We start from the raw sequence: 19,205 nt of genomic DNA, 5'->3' as shown, positions 1-19,205 counted from the left end.
GGGAAGGGAGGGGGGGAAGGGAGGGGGGGGAAGGGAGGGGGGGGAAGGGAGGGGGGGGAAGGGAGGGGGGGAAAGGGAGGGGGGGAGGGAGGGGGGGGAAGGGAGGGGGGGGAGGGAGGGGGAGGGGGAGGGGGGAGGGGGAGGGAGGGGGGAGGGGGGGGCGGGGGGAGGGGGAGGGGGGCGGGGGGAGGGGGGAGAGGGGAGGGCGGGGGGGGAGGGGGGCGGGGGGAGGTGGGGGAGGGGGAGGGGGGAGGGGGGGCGGGGGGAGGGGGAGGGGAGGGGGGAGGGGAGGGGAGGGGGGGGAGGGGGGGAGGGGGGGGAGGGGGGAGGGGGGAGGGGGGAGGGGGAGGGGGAGGGGGAGGGGAGGGGGGGAGGGGGGAGGGGGAGGGGGAGGGGGGAGGGGGGGAGGGGGAGGGGGAGGGGGAGGGGGAGGGGGAGGGGGAGGGGGGAGGGGGGGAGGGGGGGGAGGGGGAGGGGGAGGGGGGGAGGAGGGAGGGGAGGGGGAGGGGGAGGGGAGGGGGAGGGGAGGGGAGGGGGAGGGGAGGGGGGAGGGGGGGAGGGGGGGGAGGGGGGGAGGGGGGGAGTGGGAGGGGGGGAGGGGGGGGAGGGGGAGGGGGAGGGGGAGGGGGAGGGGGGGAGGGGGAGGGGGAGGGGGGGAGGGGGAGGGGGGGGAGGGGGAGGGGGGGGAGGGGGAGGGAAAGAGGGAGGGGTGTAATGACCTCCAATTGGCATTATTGGTTGGCCAATTGGAGTATGAGCTCCCTCAATGATAGCTCATTGAGGGGCCCCATATAAGCACCTGTGTAGGCTTTGTGAGGCAGTCTTAAGTTGACTGGAATGCTAGCAGCACTGTTTGGAGCTGCTCTTGTATATAGTTATTGCAAATAAATACTGGTGTAGTGATGGAACCCCTGCCTCTTGTGGATCATTACATTGACTAAACCTGGTCAAAATTTAGACCTTCTTCACACTGAGTAATTAAAATTTAAAATAATTTACTAAACCTGTTAATAGAAGTAACCAGACACAATGCAAATTATTGTCTGGGTGGGTTATGGTGATGTGAATTAACTCCTTCATCTACAATTATTTAGTAGCCTTCTGGATGCAATATCATTTATTTGCACAGAACATAGAGATACTTCAGAAATTAATCACAAAACATGGAAGCAGCCTACGACTACTTTCTGCAAAAATGACAATTCTAATAGTTTTTCCACGTTAATTTGATGTCTCTGAATGCTAACGATGATTTTTTATTCCATCGCAGATATGAACAACTGCTTAAAATGTTCAGGTGAACAGTGGTCTGATTCTGGAAGTTCAACATGCAATGACCGAAGCACAGAATTCTTTGGATGGAACAATGGGTTTGCAATTGTCCTGGTAGTTTTTGCTAGTTTGGGTGTTATTATAACAATTGTCATTGCTATAATGTTCAGGCAGAAATTGAACACTCCTGTACTGAAGTCGATTGGAGGTCCATTCTGTTATGTAATACTTCTCTCATTGCTCCTTAGCTTTGTAAGCACTGGATTCTTTATCGGTGAACCAACAAGCTATGGCTGCTACATTAGACAGCCACTCTTTGGCATAAGTTTTACTATTTGTGTTTCCTGGATCTTGATCAAATCTTTTAAGATCATTCTGGCATTTAAGCTTGATCCTGTTAACCGTAAAACAATGATGAGTTTGTTTAAACCCATGGCGATCCTGGCAACATGTAATCTAATCCAAGTAATGATTTGTGCACTGTGGTTGACACTTAACGGACCTCATCCTGTAAAAAGTTATGATATACCTAAAATAATTTTACTAAAATGTGAAGAAGGCTCCAACGTGGCATTTGGTGTCATGTTAGGCTACATAGCTGTACTTGCAATGTTTTGTTTCCTGCTCGCATTTATGGGCAGGAAGTTGCCAGACATCTACAACGAGGCCAGGTTTATCACATTCAGCATGCTCATTTACTTAATTGTATGGATTTCTTTTGTCCCTGCATATGTCAACACTGATGATCAATATCTCCCAGCTGTTGAAGTGGTTGCAATTTTAGCATCAAACTATGGCATCTTATGCTGCCATTTCTTTCCAAAGTGCTACATGATTTGTTTCAAGAAAGATTCATGCACACGTGAGGTATTCATTCAGAATCTGAGGGAGCATTATAAAAGCCGTGATCCAGTCACTTGTTCAGAAGGTTCAGTCTTTGGTGGATCCTTGTGGGCTGCACCGGGTGCACCTTCATCTGTCAATACATCCAAGGGTGAACAGAAACCAACTTTCACTCAACCTTGTGTGAGAAATCGGCATAAAAGCTGGTAATGGATAAGAACTCTGGACATTGAGATTTTGGTTTAAAACACATCGGCAACTAGAATATTTAGATATCGGAATATGAATAACTTAACTTCTTTCTAAACACAATCAAAAGAAAACTTGAGATTCACAGTATACACAATATATTATTTGGTGAGGGACAAGTGACAGAACTCACCCATGGCCACAGACAGGATTTTAACAGTCCTCCAGGAACAGGTGGAGTGGTGGCAGGATTCATAAAGTGGCAGCAGAAGGCAATGGAAGGAAGCCCAACATTTTCTTGGTGCCAGGTGATATTCCCAGAAGCAGGAATGGCAGTGGCTCAGATGCCAGCCGACCAATTAATCCAATTAACTAGCCTACTAATGGCCAATTAACATCCCCACCAGTATTTCCATGAGCTCCCCCCACCACATGCCACATTGGGTGATCCCCAGGATCATCGATGTGGCCTCCCGATGGCTTCCTGGGGAGGGGGCTGGGTGCCATTTCTGGCTGGTCAATGGCCCAGAGGGATCCACTGGCAGCAATGACTGTTCCCCCCCCCCCACCCCAAAAGTGCTGCTAGGGAGGTTACCCCTCCAGTCACCGAGTCATGCCTGGCCCTGGTCCATTAAACAGTCCCAATATACCCGCAAGGATGCTTCAATATGGAAGCACCTTCTTTCCCAAAGCAACGGGAGGTGTAGTCAGTCAATGGATGGGAGGCGGTTTTGCGTGATGGACTGGGCTGTGTTCATGACTCTCTGTAGTTTCTTATGATCTTGGGCCGAGCAATTGCCATACCAGGCTGTGATGCAGCCAGATAGGATGCTTTCTATGGTGCATCTGTAATCGTGCTGCATTTGGCAACACCAAGAATCAGAGATCTCATCAAATATAGAGTGATGCCGAGGTCTCAATAAGAAATAGGGAGATTCTAACATCTCACCAAATAGGCTCAGATTTTACTAATTCATTCAGCTGCAGCTTTCACTAATTGGCAATGAATCTGAGATCTCAGGAAGCAGCAGTGTGAGTCTGAGAGCCCAATGCATCACACTGTGGCTGCAAGAGCTCCCTTAACTGCACTTCAATTGTACAATTTCATGAGATTGCAATGTAATTTATATCTGATTAAATCACCATGTGAAAGCGCAGACTTTTACTTTGGCTTCAATGTATGATGAATTTCATCTTGGATACCTAATACAGGCGATGTTCTCATGTTGAGAGATGACAAGTGTCTCCATTAATGAAGTGTATATTATTCTAATAGGATCTTTAAAAAAATATTTTATTCAGGCACTTGCATAAACAAACAACAAAACAAATGAAAGCAGAAGTAAAATTATAACATAATACATAACAACACCCATCCCCCCACCCCCCACCTTACCCCGTTTCTCCTTCCCTACCTTCTCCATTTTAATCCCCTTAATCCCTCCTCCCCACCACTCCCCTTGCTGCCACCTCAATCCTCCTTAAAGAAGTCAATGAACGGCTTCCACCTCTAAGTGACCCTATCTATTGAACCCCCTCAGGACGAACTTGACCTTCTCCAACTTCAGGAATTCTGCCAGGTCGCTCACCCACACCCGTGTTTTCGGTCCCTCCACCCAAGCAAAATCCGTCTCCGGGTTATCAGGGAGGCAAAGGCCAAAACAGTGGCCTCTCTCGCCCCTTGGACTCCCGGCTCACCCACCACCCCAAATATCTCTAGCTCTGGGCTCGGGACCACCTTCACCTGCAACACCCCAGACATTATGTCCGCAAACCCCTGCCAGAGCCCCTTCAGTTTTGGACATGCCCAAAATAGGGGGACATGGTTCGCGGGTCTCCCAGCATACCTGTTCTCTATCTACTCTGTCAAAGAACCAACTCAACCTTGCCACTGTCATATGTGCCCTGTGAACTATTTAAAACTGAATAAGACTGAGCCTCGCACACAAGAATGTATTCATCCTCGGCAGAGCCTCCTCCCAAATCCCAGCCTCCACCTTACCCCTTTCTCCCAGCTCCTCATCCCCTCCGCATAATGTCCCCCTCAGGGCTCCCTCTCAATCCCACCAGCTCCTTGTAGACCTCAGACACCTTCCCCTCGCCTATCCCCTCCCTTGAAAACACCTTATCCTGCAGCTCCAAGGGCGGCAACCCAAGAAAGAATGGCATCCCTCTCCTCTCAAAATCCCGGACCATTCTGGATCTGAAAACATTCCCCCTAGGCAGCTTATACTCTTCCTCCAGGTCCTCTAATTTCACAAAGCTGCTCCCTACAAACAGGTTCCCGAATCTCTCAATCCATGCCCGCCGCCAGCCCCGGAACCTCGCACCCAGCCACCCCGGTGCAAACCTATGATTATCACAGATGGGTGCCCACACTGAGGCATCCTCCAGTCTCAAATTCTGCTTCCACAGCCCCCATACCCTAAAGGCCAACACCACACTGGGCTCACGGAGTATGAGCACCTGGCTGACCCTTGGAAAGAACACCTTACTCAAGCCCATGCCTCCACCCTATCTCCCTCAACCCAATAGGGGTCCCAATCCCTGCACCAACTCCCCGTCCACTCTGGGAAACATGCTAATAGGACCTTAAGTGTTTTTTTGTGTCCCTTTCCTTTGGCACATGATTCCCTCTGTATCGCCCTCATCTCCAGTCAGCTGAATTAATACAAAACATGCATCCAAAGGATTCTATTACTGTCAATCTAAAGTGGACACCTCAAGGTGATATAGTATATTAAGTGCATGCCCTTCCTCCCACCTTTCCTTTTGTCCTTTGTCAAAGTACCTGCACTCCACATGACATTCCTCTAAAAAGAAATGCAGCTTACAATCCTTGCACTGACTTTCAACTTTCAGCTAAACGTTACATCTTGTTCCAGTAGCAACTCCCCAATATGTGTATTTATGTAAGCCCTATTTTTTTTCATGTATTGAATGATCTGTCTGGACTGTACACAGAACAATACTTTTCATTGCACCTCGGTACGTGTGACAATAAACAAATCCAAATATGTTTGAGTACTGAGAAGCCCTGAATCATATTTATAAGATTATGACATATGGGAAACATATTGTTATCTGCTTTCATCTTTTTGTGGAATGTGACAAAAAAAATAATTGGTTCACAGATTCAAAAAGGAAGGGACCCCATTATTCCGAAAGAACAAATGGATGATTATAATCGAGGCTTAAATTGTATATTTGAGAAATTGAGAGTTTGGCACGAGACCACTCAAGTGTTATCTCTCGAGAGCGATTGTCCCTGAATCTTGGTGTTAAAATTTGCCACGTTTAGTTTGCCATAATTGCATTCTTGTGTTTTACCATCTTCACTAAACTTAATGGAAACCTTAGACTTTGAAAGAGAACTACCTCGGCCTCTTTGTGCAAGTGGCCAAATCCTCCACAGATTTCGTACACTCCTTCATTGTCAGGTAGCAATCACGACTGATCTTCCAATAGGTCATGTGATCTTATAATACCACCAGTAAAACACACAGATCTCCAGAAGGCATTTATCATAGATGTTCTGATATTCGTATTGGTGAAGATTTCCACAGGGGTTCATCCCTTACTGTTGCTTCAGTAAATGATTAGTGGGAATTTGGAGAAGCAGCAAACTTGACCAAATTTAGCTGTTCACACTTTCTCTGGGTCTCCACTACTTTTCCACTGAAGTCATGGCAATCGATTAGAAGAATTTTAAGAGAAATCACAGATGATTGTCACTCAAATTTATTATTTGAAAGCTGGAGGCACTGAAATTCTTCACTTTCTGAAATTAAATGTGTTAGAATTAAGCAACTGTAAATGAGCAGACAGAAAATGTGAAAATCTTTCTTCTTTATCAGATTAATAGTACTGCACCGCTTAATACAATGAAATTAGGATTTAAATGTGGCATATAATAGCCCCAATTTTTCTCTTGTGGACCTGGACTTTCAGAAGTGTTCTAGGAAGGTGAAAATGTTGCACCAAGTGTGTACACAGTTTAATATTTCAGAAATGTTTCTCATCCAGTGGTGGACCCATTGGATCCATAATGGGTGAGCATATTTTAATGAGGCATTAATTAATGTTGTAATATCATCCATCCCATTCACTATCATTGATGAGGTTCATTCCATGCTTGTTAGTTGAATTGGACATTCTGAATTCTCCCTCAGTGTACCCGAACAGGCACCGTAGTGTGGCGACGAGGGGATTTTCACAATAACTTAATTGCAGTGTGAATGTAAGCCTACTTGTGACACCAGGATTATTATTATTATTCATGTTGAACAATCATGCCCACTTAATACAGGTGACCACCATTGCAAGGAAAATGTCTCAGCAATTACCACACAAATTTCACCAAAAGCTCACTAACTTCTCTCAGTTAATTGCTGCTAACATTTGCTTTACCATCCACTTATACACTTTCTGCTCTGGGCTCCATTACTTCACCCTCAACTACAATCACATCAATGAAACTCTATATCCAGGTTTTTTTTTCCAATTGAAGGAAAGCAGGAGCAAAAGAGGAAGGTAAGTTAAGAGTGCAGTATAGAGGGGGTACTACACCTAGCCATGGGTAAATTCACTTTAGAAATTGCACAGACTGAGGAATGGCTGATTCCAGTTGGCTCAGGAGCTAAGCTGTTGCAGGTTTCTCTTTGCAAGAGAAGGTAGCATGGGAACATAGGAACAGAACTAAGCCATTCAATCCATCGAGCCCCGCTCCACCATTCAATTTGATCATGGTTGACCAGTTAATTTCCTGCCCTATCTCCATATTTAGTAGCCATGATGTGGAGATGCCAGCGTTGGACTGGGGTGAGCACAGTAAGAAGTCTTACAACACCAGGTTAAAGTCCAACAGGTTTGTTTCAAATCACTAGCTTTCGGAGCACTGCTTCTTCCTCAGGTGATGTTTCACCTGATGAATCATAGAATCATCGAATTTACAGTGCAGAAGGAGGCCATTCGGCCCATCGAGTCTGCACCAGCGCAGCTCGGCAGCATAGTGATTAGCACAATTGCTTCACAGCTCCAGGGTCCCAGGTTCGACTCCCGGCTTGGGTCACTGTGTGTGTGGAATCTGCACGTTCTCCCCGTGTGTACGTGGGTTTCCCCGGGTGCTCCGGTTTCCTCCCACAGTCCAAAGATGTGCAGGTTAGGTGGATTGGCCATGCTAAATTGCCTTAGTGTTGGGTGGGGTTACTGGGTTATGGGGATAGGGTGGAGGTGTGGGTTTGGGTAGGGTGCTCTTTCAAAGAGCCGGTGCAGACTCGATGGGCCGAATGGCCTCCTTCTGCAGTGTAAATTTTATGATTCATCAGGTGAAACATCACCTGAGGAAGCAGTGCTCCGAAAGCTAGTGATTTGAAACAAACCTGTTGGACTTTAACTTGGTGTTGTAAGACTTCTAATGTCTATATTGACATCATTGTCTCCTATTGATTTCTGCTTTGAACACGCTCAATGATTAAATTTCCACATTCCTCTGGGGTAGAGAATTCCAAGCATTCACCGCCTTCTCAGAGTGAAGAAATTCCTCCTCATCTCAGCCTTAAATGGCCTGACCCTCACCCGGAGTGTTATAACATGCACGTGACCTACGGGGTCGGACCAATTAGATTCCCCATGAGTCTGGTTGAGTACGAGCATCCCCGCAGAGGGGTGGGGGCCCTATCAGCAGAATAATGGACACTGTGTATAAAAGCTCGGCCCGAGTGGGAGCCAAGCAGGTCCCGTCTGAGACCTGTGTACAATGTGTAAATAGTTACTTGTTCAATAAATAACCAATCTTTTTAAGCCTCTTGCATGGACTCCTCTGTGGATACAATACTGAGGTTATATCCTCCAGTTTTAGACTCATCAGCCAGGGGAAACATCTTATTATCAATCAATTATACCACATCATGAAAGCTACAGCTCAACTCCACCAGAGCAACTCCTTGCCCATGGTTATAAAGGTAATAACCACCATGAAATGCTATGCTACAGTCAGTCTTGGCTGTCACAGTGGACATCAATACAGAGGTGCATGACAAATTGATTGCTAGAGCATGCCAGTTCATCCATCCCCTCATGGATATTTAGCAGCTTGGTGACACAGCACTACAGTTTTACAGCTGGAAGGAATGTTTCGGGATCCAGGCTTCATTAGATACATGGTCACTTGGCCAATCCCATCATATACATGTACTTCAGCAAAGGGCAGCACGGTAGCCTTGTGGATAGCACAATTGCTTCACAGCTCCAGGGTCCCAGGTTCGATTCCGGCTTGGGTCACTGTCTGTGCGGAGTCTGCACATCCTCCCCGTGTGTGCGTGGGTTTCCTCCGGGTGCTCCGGTTTCCTCCCACAGTCCAAAGATGTGCAGGTTAGGTGGATTGGCCATGATAAATTGCCCTTAGTGTCCAAAATTGCCCTTAGTGTTGGGTGGGGTTACTGGGTTATGGGGATAGGGTGGCGGTGTTGACCTTGGGTAGGGTGCTCTTTCCAAGAGCCGGTGCAGACTCGATGGGCCGAATGGCCTCCTTCTGCACTGTAAATTCTATGTATCTATGTATGTAAGGTGGGTTTCACTATCTCAATTTCTTATTGTAAGGCAATCCACCTTCCTACTTATGCAGCCAGAAAGCCAATGCTCTATCGATTCACCAAAGGGGAATCAAGGCTACCCCTGACAGGTATAGTTAATGGAACATTTACATTTCCGGGACAGGCACTGAATATTTCTACAATCAAGTTCATTCTTCCACACAGAGCACATGCTTGGAGTGCTGAAGGCATATTTCAAGATTTTACTAGTGTGCTTCCAAATAAATATGCTTCATGGAAGCCTCAAGGGAAGAAATATATAATCACTTGTTGTCACAAATAGGCCTCAATGAAGTTACTGTGAAAATCCCCTAGTTGCCACATTCCGGCACCTGTTCGGGGAGGCCGGTACGGGAATTGAACCCGCGCTGCTGGTCTTGTTCTGCATTACAAGCTGGCTGTTTAGCCCACTGTGCCAAACCAGCCCCTATAATAAAACCCTCACAGGCAATAGGACAATCAGCTAGGGGAGTGGCAACAGCAAAAAGGGTGCCAAGGACAATTGTTGCACCTGGCAAGATACATCAAACTCAATTTGATACAGAGAATCTTCATCTGAAGGTCATATTTACCAGCCCAGGGTTTGGCTTCTGGAGATAGAATCCCTACAGTGCACCGCATGTAGGCCCAGTCCCCTGCCCTATCCCCATAACTCCACCTAACCTTTGGACACGTAGGGGAAATTTAACATGGCCAATCCACCCTAACTGGACATCTTTGGACTATGGGAGGAGCACCCGGAGGAAATCCACACATACACGGGGAGAATGTGCAATCTCCACGCAGACAGTCACCCGAGGTCGGAATCTGGGTCTCTGGTGGAGTGAGGCAGCAGTGCTAACCACTTTGCCACCAAGCCGCCAATATCCACAGGTGATTGCTGTATACAATTCCATTTGCAAGTCAGAGTGTGAAGCAATCCATAACCACAAGTTGAAAGACTTGGACACTGTCATAACCCCCATGCCCATGGAGAAACCATTATCGATCTTCCCGTAGAGTACGAGCTTCCCAAGTAGGGGTCGGGGTCTATCCAGATGGGGGTCGTTTGAACCGAGCATAAAAGCTTGCCTGAGCAGGGACCAGCATGTTGGTTGTCCAATGGGGACTGTGATTGTAGATAATTTTTTTTGAATTTAGAGTACCCAATTTTTTTTCTTTCAAAATTTAGGTGCAATTTAGTGTGGCCAATCCACCAACCCTGCACATCTTTGTGTCGTGGGGGTGAGACCCGCGGAGACATGGGGAGAACGTGCAAACACCACACGGACAGTAACCCGGGGCCGGGATCGAACCCGGGTCCTCAGCTCCAGGAGGCAGCAGTGTTAACCACTGTGCCACCTTGCTGCCCTGTGATTGTAGATAGTTACGGTCGTGGGCTGCTTATTGTTAAAAGTAAAATAAATAATTTCCTTCCTACTGTTGGCTTCCTTCAACTGGTGATGAGGAAAAAGGAGACTCCAGATTCAGTTTTGAACATGCCCAGCCACACCAGACAACCACAATGCAGTAGCGTGAGGATACAAGGTTTAAAAAATGCCGCTGTTCAATAAACTAGATGTCTTCGACGTGGTGTTGCTAACTTTGCTTGGCTCTTAAATGTTGCTCTGTTGTGTCTTTACTTAATTTGCTCTGCTTCAATAACCTTTGCTCTAGAGTCGCCAGGTATCTTTATGATACCGTCACGAGGTTCAAGTTCAAGTGCTGATCAACAACTCAATACACCAGTTAGTAAGTTTCAAATCAAAACACATTTATTATACACAGTCAATCACTACTCATGCATAAACTCTACTTACTAGACTATCTCTATCACTAAAAGGCCTATATTTAGCTTCGGAACTGGCCCACCAGGTCAGGGGAACAAATGGCCTTTCGTTCGATTCTAAGTCTGCAGGGTTCAAAGCTGGTATAGACTGGTAGCTAGGAGCGCCTATCTCGTAGCGTGCGTTGACTGGAGACTTACTTGGTTGATGCAGGAACTTAGGCAAGTCACATTCAAGGGTTGATTCGACCTGCTGAGAGACCCTGCCAAGAAGGACGAATTGAACTTGGGGACTCTACTTTATAGTCCCCAGGGGCTTTGCGCTGTTCGAGGCGGACCCCATACCTGGTTCCAAGTGATTGGACTACGTTCCGATCACTTGGATCGATTTCTCCAATACTGGAGCTGTTCCCTGATCGCTGGGCGGTCCCCGAGTGTCCGTTGGCCTTCCTTTGTCTTAGCTCCTGCTGGCGCCGAGGAGTCTGGCTTGGCCTTCTTTACCTTAAATGTTTCAATTGTTCCCGGGGATCGCTCATTAATATGCAGATAGCTGTTGGTTTCAGTGCTGTCTGGGTTTCTGCAAGTTTTAATACACAGGAAACTTTGCACCTGCTTGTTTCTCCTGTGTTGGTTGGATTTCCCTGAATCCTTCCGGTTAGCACCGCTGCCTCACAGCGCCGAGGTCCCAGGTTGAAATCTACCATGCGGTTTAAGTGTAGTCTCGTATACACTTTGAACTCAGTCGAAATTTAAGTTACACATCTCGGGTGCGAAATGCAATCTATTATTGTATCTATTGATTATAATTGAGAGTTTGAGATCTTCTTGTGTTTACAAATCAAATGTTCTCAATAAAGCCCTTACCAGCAGAAGACCTTAAGAGATATAATTGACTTACTGGTTTACAAACAGATTTAACTTTCAAAATACAGTAATGATTTCTTGCTCAAAGCAAAAACAGCTTGCGCAGACTTTAAGAGTTAGAGTGGAAATATGAAAATACGAAAAAAGGAGAGCGAGTAGTTTGGTAAAAGGTATAGAGTGATCCTGGATTGAAAATGGCTGCCCAGACCTCGATCTTTAAGGAAAGTAGTATCAGCCTGACTCCATCTGTCTCAACTCCTGTAATGTGCTGATTAGCTTTTTATGAGTCTCAAATGCATTGGTTGGATGGTTAGTTGTCAATCATCAATGTGCAACATATATGCAAATATGGAGCATCTTTGGGTGCTTTCTGTGTGTTGGAATGTGACTTACACTTTCAATCAGATCTGTTTTTGGCTAACTGCTATACTTATTCACATTTTGAACAATGGCAGATTCATTTTATTCATGGTAACTTATTGTGACCTTCATTGAACTGTTTCATTTGCTTCTAGTTAGACTGTAGATGTTTCAAATCCATGCTTTCATTATTGCAAGCTGTGCGTTTTTGTAATCTAAAGTTATGCTTGAAGTCTTATGACGAAATCCATTTTAAAATGGATTTCAAACTGGGCTTTAGTATTTACATTAAAATGTCTAAATCAATGACCCTTTTACCTACCAGAAATAGCTGGTTCCCTTCAGTCACTGTCTGTGTGGAGTTTGCACATTCTCCCAGTGTTTGTGTGGGTTTCACCCCCACAACCCAAAGATGTGAAGGGTAGATGGATTGGTCACGCTAAATTGCCCCTTAATTGGAAAAAAATAATTGGGTACTCTAAATTTAAAAAAAATAGTATCTTAGAGGTAGACAGTTAAAACGGGATTGTCCAGACTGCCTGCGGGGCCCCAACGTTTGGGATTATAAGGAGTCTTACCTATCCAGCTACCGCGGACTCCAAATCATTCGATAAGTTGGTTGCACTCGGGGCTGAACACCATGATCTGACTGGCATGTAGGTTGTCCCAATGGGGATTGTGATTATAGATAGTTACTGCCATTGGCAAATTATAGTTTAAAGTAACATAAATCTTTTCCTTCCGACCGCTGGCTTCCTTGGTCATTAAAGACACATTCAGATTCGGGATGATAAGTAGCAAGCAACATTCATGCCACACAGGTGCCAGGCAATGGCCATCTCCAGTAAGAAAACATTACATTCAATGGCAATACCATTGCTAAATCCTCTCCTGTCAACATCCTGGGGGCTAACATTGACCAGAAATTAAACTGGACTAGCCATGTAAATACTGAAGCTACAAGAGCCGGTCAGAGGTTGGGAATTCTACAGAGAGTATCTCACCTCCTGACTCCTCAAAGCCTGTCCATCATCTACAAGACACAGAATATTCTCCACTTGTCGGGATAAGTGCAACTCCAACACTCAAGTAGATCAACACTCATGGCTAAATCGGTGGCGCTTTGGTATTTTCACTCATAATCCAGAGGCCCAGGGTATTGCTCTGGGGATCTGAGTACAAATCCAAGGGCAGCATGGTAGTAGAGTGGTTAATAATAATCTTTATTATTGTCGCAAGTAGGCTTACATTAACACTGCAATTAAGTTACTGTGAAAATCCCTTGTCGCCACACTCCGGCACCTGTTCGGGCACACAGAGGGAGAATTCAGAATTCACCTAACAAGTACGCCTTTCAGGACTTGTTGGAAGAAATCGGAGCACATGGAGGAAACCCATGCAGACACGCACAGACAGTGACCCAAGCGGGAATTGATCTTGGGATCCTGGTGTTGTGAAGCAACAGTGCTAACCACTGTGCTACCTTTTAGCATTGCTGCTTCACAGCACCAAGAGATCCGAGTTTGATTCCAGCCTTGGGTGACTGTGTGGAGTTTGTACGTCCTCTGTGTGTTTGTGTGCGTTTCCTCCGGGTGTTCCGGTTTCTTCCCACAGTTCAAAGATGTGCAGTTTAGGTGGATTGGCCATGCTAGTCCACTCAGTGCATCCAAAGGTTAGGTGGGGTAATAGGGATAGGGTGGGTGAGTGGGCCTAGGTATTGCGCCTGTTTGAAGGGTTGCTGCTGACTCAATGGGCTGAATGCCACTGTAGGCATTCTATGGACAAACAGATCAACACTATCAGGGCGAAAGCAGTACCCCGCCCACTGCCTTAAACCTTCACTTCCTGCACTATTGGTACACAATGGCTACGATGTGCACCATAAACATGAGTCATTGCAGTAGATTGCTTTGACAGTACCTTACAAACACGCGATACTCAGTGTCTAGAAGAGAAAGTTCAACAGGCTTGTGGAAGTACCTCTGCTTGCAAGTTCCTTTCAAAGTCACACACCATCATGACTCGTAAATATTACTTCATCATTTGAAATGAAAATGGCTTATTGTCACAAGTAGGCTTCAAATGAAGTTACTGTGAAAAGCCCCTAATCTCCACATTCCGGCGCCCATTCGGGGAGGCTGGTACGGGAATGGGACCGAGCTGCTGGCCTGCCTTGGTCTGCTTTAAAAGCCAGCGATTTAGCCGTGCTAAACAATTTCCAGGAACTCCCTCCTTAACAGCACCTTAGCTGTACCAACGCCAGGGCTTCGCAAACATTTTTAGCTGAAGGTCCCTTTTACAAATGTATTAGTAACCATGGATCCCTCTCATCAAAATTATGTTATATAATATCCAATACATGAAAGTGTTGCAATGATACTTTTAGTAAAACAGATACTTCAGTGAAATGGGTGTACCTGCATCTCACTGTAGACTCCGTCGATTCATGATGTGAGGTTTGAGAATACCACTCATAAATTATCCTTCATTTCTCAACGATATCTGCATTGTTTTACTGGCTTTAGGCAAAATGGCATTTTGGGAAAACTTGTCATTTGGCACCCTTTCAGGTTAAGTGTGTGACTTGAAATATATATATCTTTGCTTTAAAGCTCCTCTTTCATGAGCAAGTCTGAACTCACCAGACACACGCAACCAGCAAAGGTGGGTCTAACCGGTGAGTTTCATGCCATCCTCAGCATTTGCCTCTGAGCACTTGCATCCTCGGTGGCATGGCCAGTGCGCTCTGCACTGCACATTGTGACTGCACCTTGGTGCTGCCTCCGAGGCTGCACCAACCCTGCCTCTAGCTGGTGGTCATTTGTTTATTTTATGATGATGCACCCTGTGCAGGCACCGACCTAGAAACCAGACACTGCTCAGTGAGCACTTTCATTATAGGCCCCAGCCTGAGAACTCCTGACTGACATGACATGGACTACAGCAGAGTTCAAGGTAGCTCACCACCACCTATATTGAGAACTTTTTTTCTTTCAAACTTCCACTCAGACGTTATTTGGATATAAACAAAAGCAAATTCTGCCATGTATCTTCATAATCCAAGTATTTTCAGATGTGACTTTTTAAAATTGCTTTAAAAATATGTGGAATGGTAACTGAGTGCAATTTGATCGTCAATTTCTTAGCAAATTAAAAATAATTGTATTTAGAAGTTTATAAACTTCTCAAAGTTTATAAAGTGTAAGTCCTCTTGTTCCCAAAAGCATCAGCTTCATTTTTGGAGCCTCCTCCTAGGCCTACAAATAAGTGGACCTTCAAAATGGTGATTGATTCACCCAAGGGTCATGGACAGTTCTGTGGGCAGGGCAACTGCAAGATCGATATTTTCAAAATTAGTGCAAAATTAAAGTTGCGCTTAAAATTGTGTGGAGGATGACCAAGGAAGGAAAGGTTAGTGGGCATGGTTGGAGCAGTGCTCAGGAAAAAGATAGTTCAGGTTATCTGGGTACTCATTAAATATGGCTCCTGCCCTGTTCCTTCCACTGGAGTGAGAAATGGAGCCACTTTGTGCCAAATGGAGCCTTCCTTCTTTGTCTTAACCGGGCCTGCAGCCATTCCACGGCTGCCTCTGGCAAGCAGAGTAACGTTCTAACTTTAAAAAACAACTTTTGATGATGGCCAATCTTTGAGCTATTGCACACCTTCAAGTCAGTGGTGGTGGTTGCAAGGGCAGGATTTCCTCCCAGGACACAGCCGATTGGAATTCATGCTGTAGAGTTTATACAAAGGAGCCTTATAACCCACAGTCAAATGTTACAAAGGAGTTCAAGGTTCCCCCAAAACACCTATTTGGTAATCCTGACAGCCAAGAACAATAAACATTTGGATAACACAAAGGATCACTTTGTGTTACACAAAAATAACTTTGCACTCACTGTCCTACTCATTCTACTTAGAGGCATCAATGGAACAAGCATCTCAGATTGGGTGGGATTATTTTCACTGGCAGCACAAAGATTTTGAAGCCAGTATGGAGGAAGGCGGTTGATTATAGATTCTACAGGACTGGCAAGATTCACTAGTGAAGCCCTCCTCATGTACCTTGTATCTTGTCCACTAAGAAGCATGCTTCCCTTTGTGCATCAATTTCCATTCAAAAGCAGAACAGAAACCATATAATACCTTTAAAATTGTACATGAGTATTCCAGTCCCTGGTTAAGTGATTGGGTCCCAGAATGATTATAGATTCTACAGGACTGGCAAGATTCACTAGTGAAGCCCTCCTCATGTACCTTGTATCTTGTCCACTAAGAAGCATGCTTCCCTTTGTGCATCAATTTCCATTCAAAAGCAGAACAGAAACCATATAATACCTTTAAAATTGTACATGAGTATTCCAGTCCCTGGTTAAGTGATTGGGTCCCAGAATGGCTTGGTGCAGATTGTTGGTCGGATGGAGATTCTTTTCCCCAAGATAACACTTTCTCCTTCCTTCAGGTGCTGATCAACCTGCTCTGTACTTGCAAAATTTATTTACTTCAGAACAATTAGCCTTTAATTGAGGTCTAATTTTATTCGAGTTCAAACTCTTCCCTCCCTTGCCTTTTTTATTTGTTGAATGCCGAGCAGGATATCGGCCTGATTGTCTGCCACAACCTAAGCAATTGAGCCACACAAACCAGAGAATAAGGTGGAAACAGTATGTACACCTATTTTCTGGAGTTTTTGCAGTTCTTCCACTGAAGTTACAATAAGTAATTCGGCGGATACCAGCAAAAATTCACTACTGGGGTGTTAAACGACTCACATCCTGATGGTATGAAAGGATTTGCATTTATGATGCTTTTCTTCTTCCCATTTCAGTGCACAACTTTCTCAGTATGGGGTAAGGTTCAGGCGGGGTATGGTACAGGAGGAAGATGTCAAGAAAGTTGGCAGCAAGAACAGGTCAAAGGCCGATAATCTTGCAGCAAGCAACTTGCCTCCTGACTCCCTAAAGCCTGTCCACTATCCACAAAGCACAATAAAGGTGTGCAACTCCGATCAACTCAAGAAGCTTAACACCATCCAGCGCAAAGCAGCCCACTTAACCAGCACCCCATCCACCACCTTCAACATTCACTTCCTGTGCAAGCGATACACAGTGACAGCAGGTTGTGCCATCTACAAGATGCGCTGCAACAACTTGTCAACTATCCTTTAACAGCACTTCCAAATCCTCGACCTATCTCACCCAGAAGCACAATGGCAACAGATGCGTGGGAATATCAATTACCTACAAGTCACCCTCCAAGCCACGCACTGTCCTGACTTGGAACTAAATGATGGTATCTTTACTGCTGTTGGGTCAAAATCCTGATACTCGGATGGGCTCAGATGGTCTCTGCCATCATAGACCTGGCATGATGGACTTTGCGGCGGGCCAAGGGGACCGGAGAATCACGGGAAGGCAGAGCAAAGGACGCCGGGCCCTCTAAATAGATGCAAACGGGTCTTACAACTCATCGTGATTGGGTCGGTAGCCGGCGTCGATCCCGATTTTGCCCGACACCAGATTCTCCGTCCGATTGGGGTACGCATTTCAAGTGCCCCGGGATGGAGAATGCAGTCCTATGTTCTCCAGCCGAAGCTGAATTGCCCCCAATTTGCACTCCCAATCCTTGACCAGGCAAATTTATACATAATGAGGATTGCAAGTGACTCCCGAGGAAATCCCGCAATCGGGCCGCCATTTTGAACAGGCGGCCCAATAGCAAGGACTCACGGCTGGCCACCACCACACCCCCTCCCGCCCGCATCACGATTCAGCCCCCGCCCCACAGCGCAATTAAATCCCCCACCCCCCCGGATTTACTTGGTTCCCCCCTCACCTCAGTATGGGGATGACCTGATCCACCCCCTCCCCCATGTCAGGACCACGCTTGTCAATAGCAGTAGTAATTCTCGCCTACGTAATTCCCAGCCCAGAGGACCACAGAATCATGCGGGACCGAAGAATATGGTGCCTGGGTCACTAAGTGTAGGGCCAGAGCATCGGAAATGGATCAATGCCAGTTTTCTTCACGACTGCGGGATTCTCTGCCTCATCGGAACTCAATTATTGGCGGCACAAGGCGGAGAATTTCATCCACTGTTTTTCTTTCGCCAAATGTGAAATGTTGCTGGTTCTTATAGAGATGTGTAGGTATCATTGGCAAGCACACGTATACATCATGAGCAACATTCATCCTGGCTCAGTATTTATCTTCATTGACATCATTGCTAGAAATGTTCAGTGCTACAAAAGGGGCTTATTGGGGCATTCAAATTCATAAATCTCTTAAATACCCAAAGCCTAAGGGCGGCACGATGGTGCAGTGGTTAGCACTGCTGCCTCATGGCACCTAAGACCCAGGTTCGATCCTGGCCCCAGGTCACTGTCCGTGTGGGAGTTTGCACATTTTCCCCGTGTCTGCGTGGGTCTCGCCCCCACAACCCAAAGATGTGCAGGGTAGGTGGATTTCAATATAAACTACCAGCAATATACTTGTCATGATTTTTGTCATTGAATTGCAGTCTCATGAGAGAGGGGCAAGATTAATGGGATGTTTTTCTATATATGGGGTTCGTGGATGGTCACATGATTGAAATGGCATTGATTATGATAGCTACCAATAAGCAGTCGGTAAGAGCCTATCCAGGGGCTGATTGATGGTGTTCGGAGAAGCCATGGAGTGGAGGCATCCTTCAAACCATTTGGTGAACCCCTTGTGCCAGAATGTAGACTCACCAAGTCATGAATTAGAGCTGCAGTCTTGAGAACAAAGAACAATACAAATGACTCTATCTGGAACACAGGAACAGGCCCTTCGCCCCTCCAAGCCTGTACCGGTCATGATACTATCAACCTTTTCCAAAACCCTTAGCATTTCTTTGTGCCGTTACCCTCTATACCCATCATTCCCACGTGTTTGTCAAGATGCCTTTTGAACACCGTTAATGTATCTGCTTCCACAACCTCCCCCAGCAACGTGTTCCAGGCACTCACCACCCTCTGCGTAAAAGACCTGCCTCGCACATCTCCTCTAAACTTTGCGCCACAGACCTTAAACCTATACCCCCTGATGATTGACCCCTCCACCCTGGGAAAGAGTGCCTGCCCATCCACCCTATCCATGCCCTTCATAACCTTGTAGACCTCTACCAGGTCAACCCCTCAACCTTCGTCTTTCTAATGAAAACAGTCTCAGTCTATTCAGCCTCTCCACATAGCCAACACCTTCCAGACCAGGCAACATTCTGGTAAATCTCCTCTGCACCCTCTCCAAAGCCTCCACATCCTACTGGTAGTGTGACCCCAACTACACAGGAGTGGTAA

General features: G+C 46.2%; 1 protein-coding gene across 1 annotated transcript in view; it reads left to right on the top strand.

The window, feature by feature from the left end:
• The window catches only part of LOC140410880 (G-protein coupled receptor family C group 6 member A-like), a 31,186-nt gene extending 26,547 nt beyond the window's left edge, over nucleotides 1–4,639 (top strand). The window contains exon 7 of the mRNA XM_072499645.1: nucleotides 1,271–4,639. Coding sequence (XP_072355746.1) covers nucleotides 1,271–2,325 — 1,055 coding nt within the window. The 3' untranslated portion in view covers nucleotides 2,326–4,639. The remainder of the gene's footprint in view (nucleotides 1–1,270) is intronic.
• The last annotated feature ends 14,566 nt before the right edge of the window (nucleotides 4,640–19,205 follow it).

This window comes from Scyliorhinus torazame, chromosome 4, assembly GCF_047496885.1.
Source record: "Scyliorhinus torazame isolate Kashiwa2021f chromosome 4, sScyTor2.1, whole genome shotgun sequence".
Classification (NCBI taxonomy): domain Eukaryota; kingdom Metazoa; phylum Chordata; class Chondrichthyes; order Carcharhiniformes; family Scyliorhinidae; genus Scyliorhinus; species Scyliorhinus torazame.
Note: the sequence above shows the minus strand (reverse complement) of the source record. Positions and strands in the feature narration are given on the sequence as shown.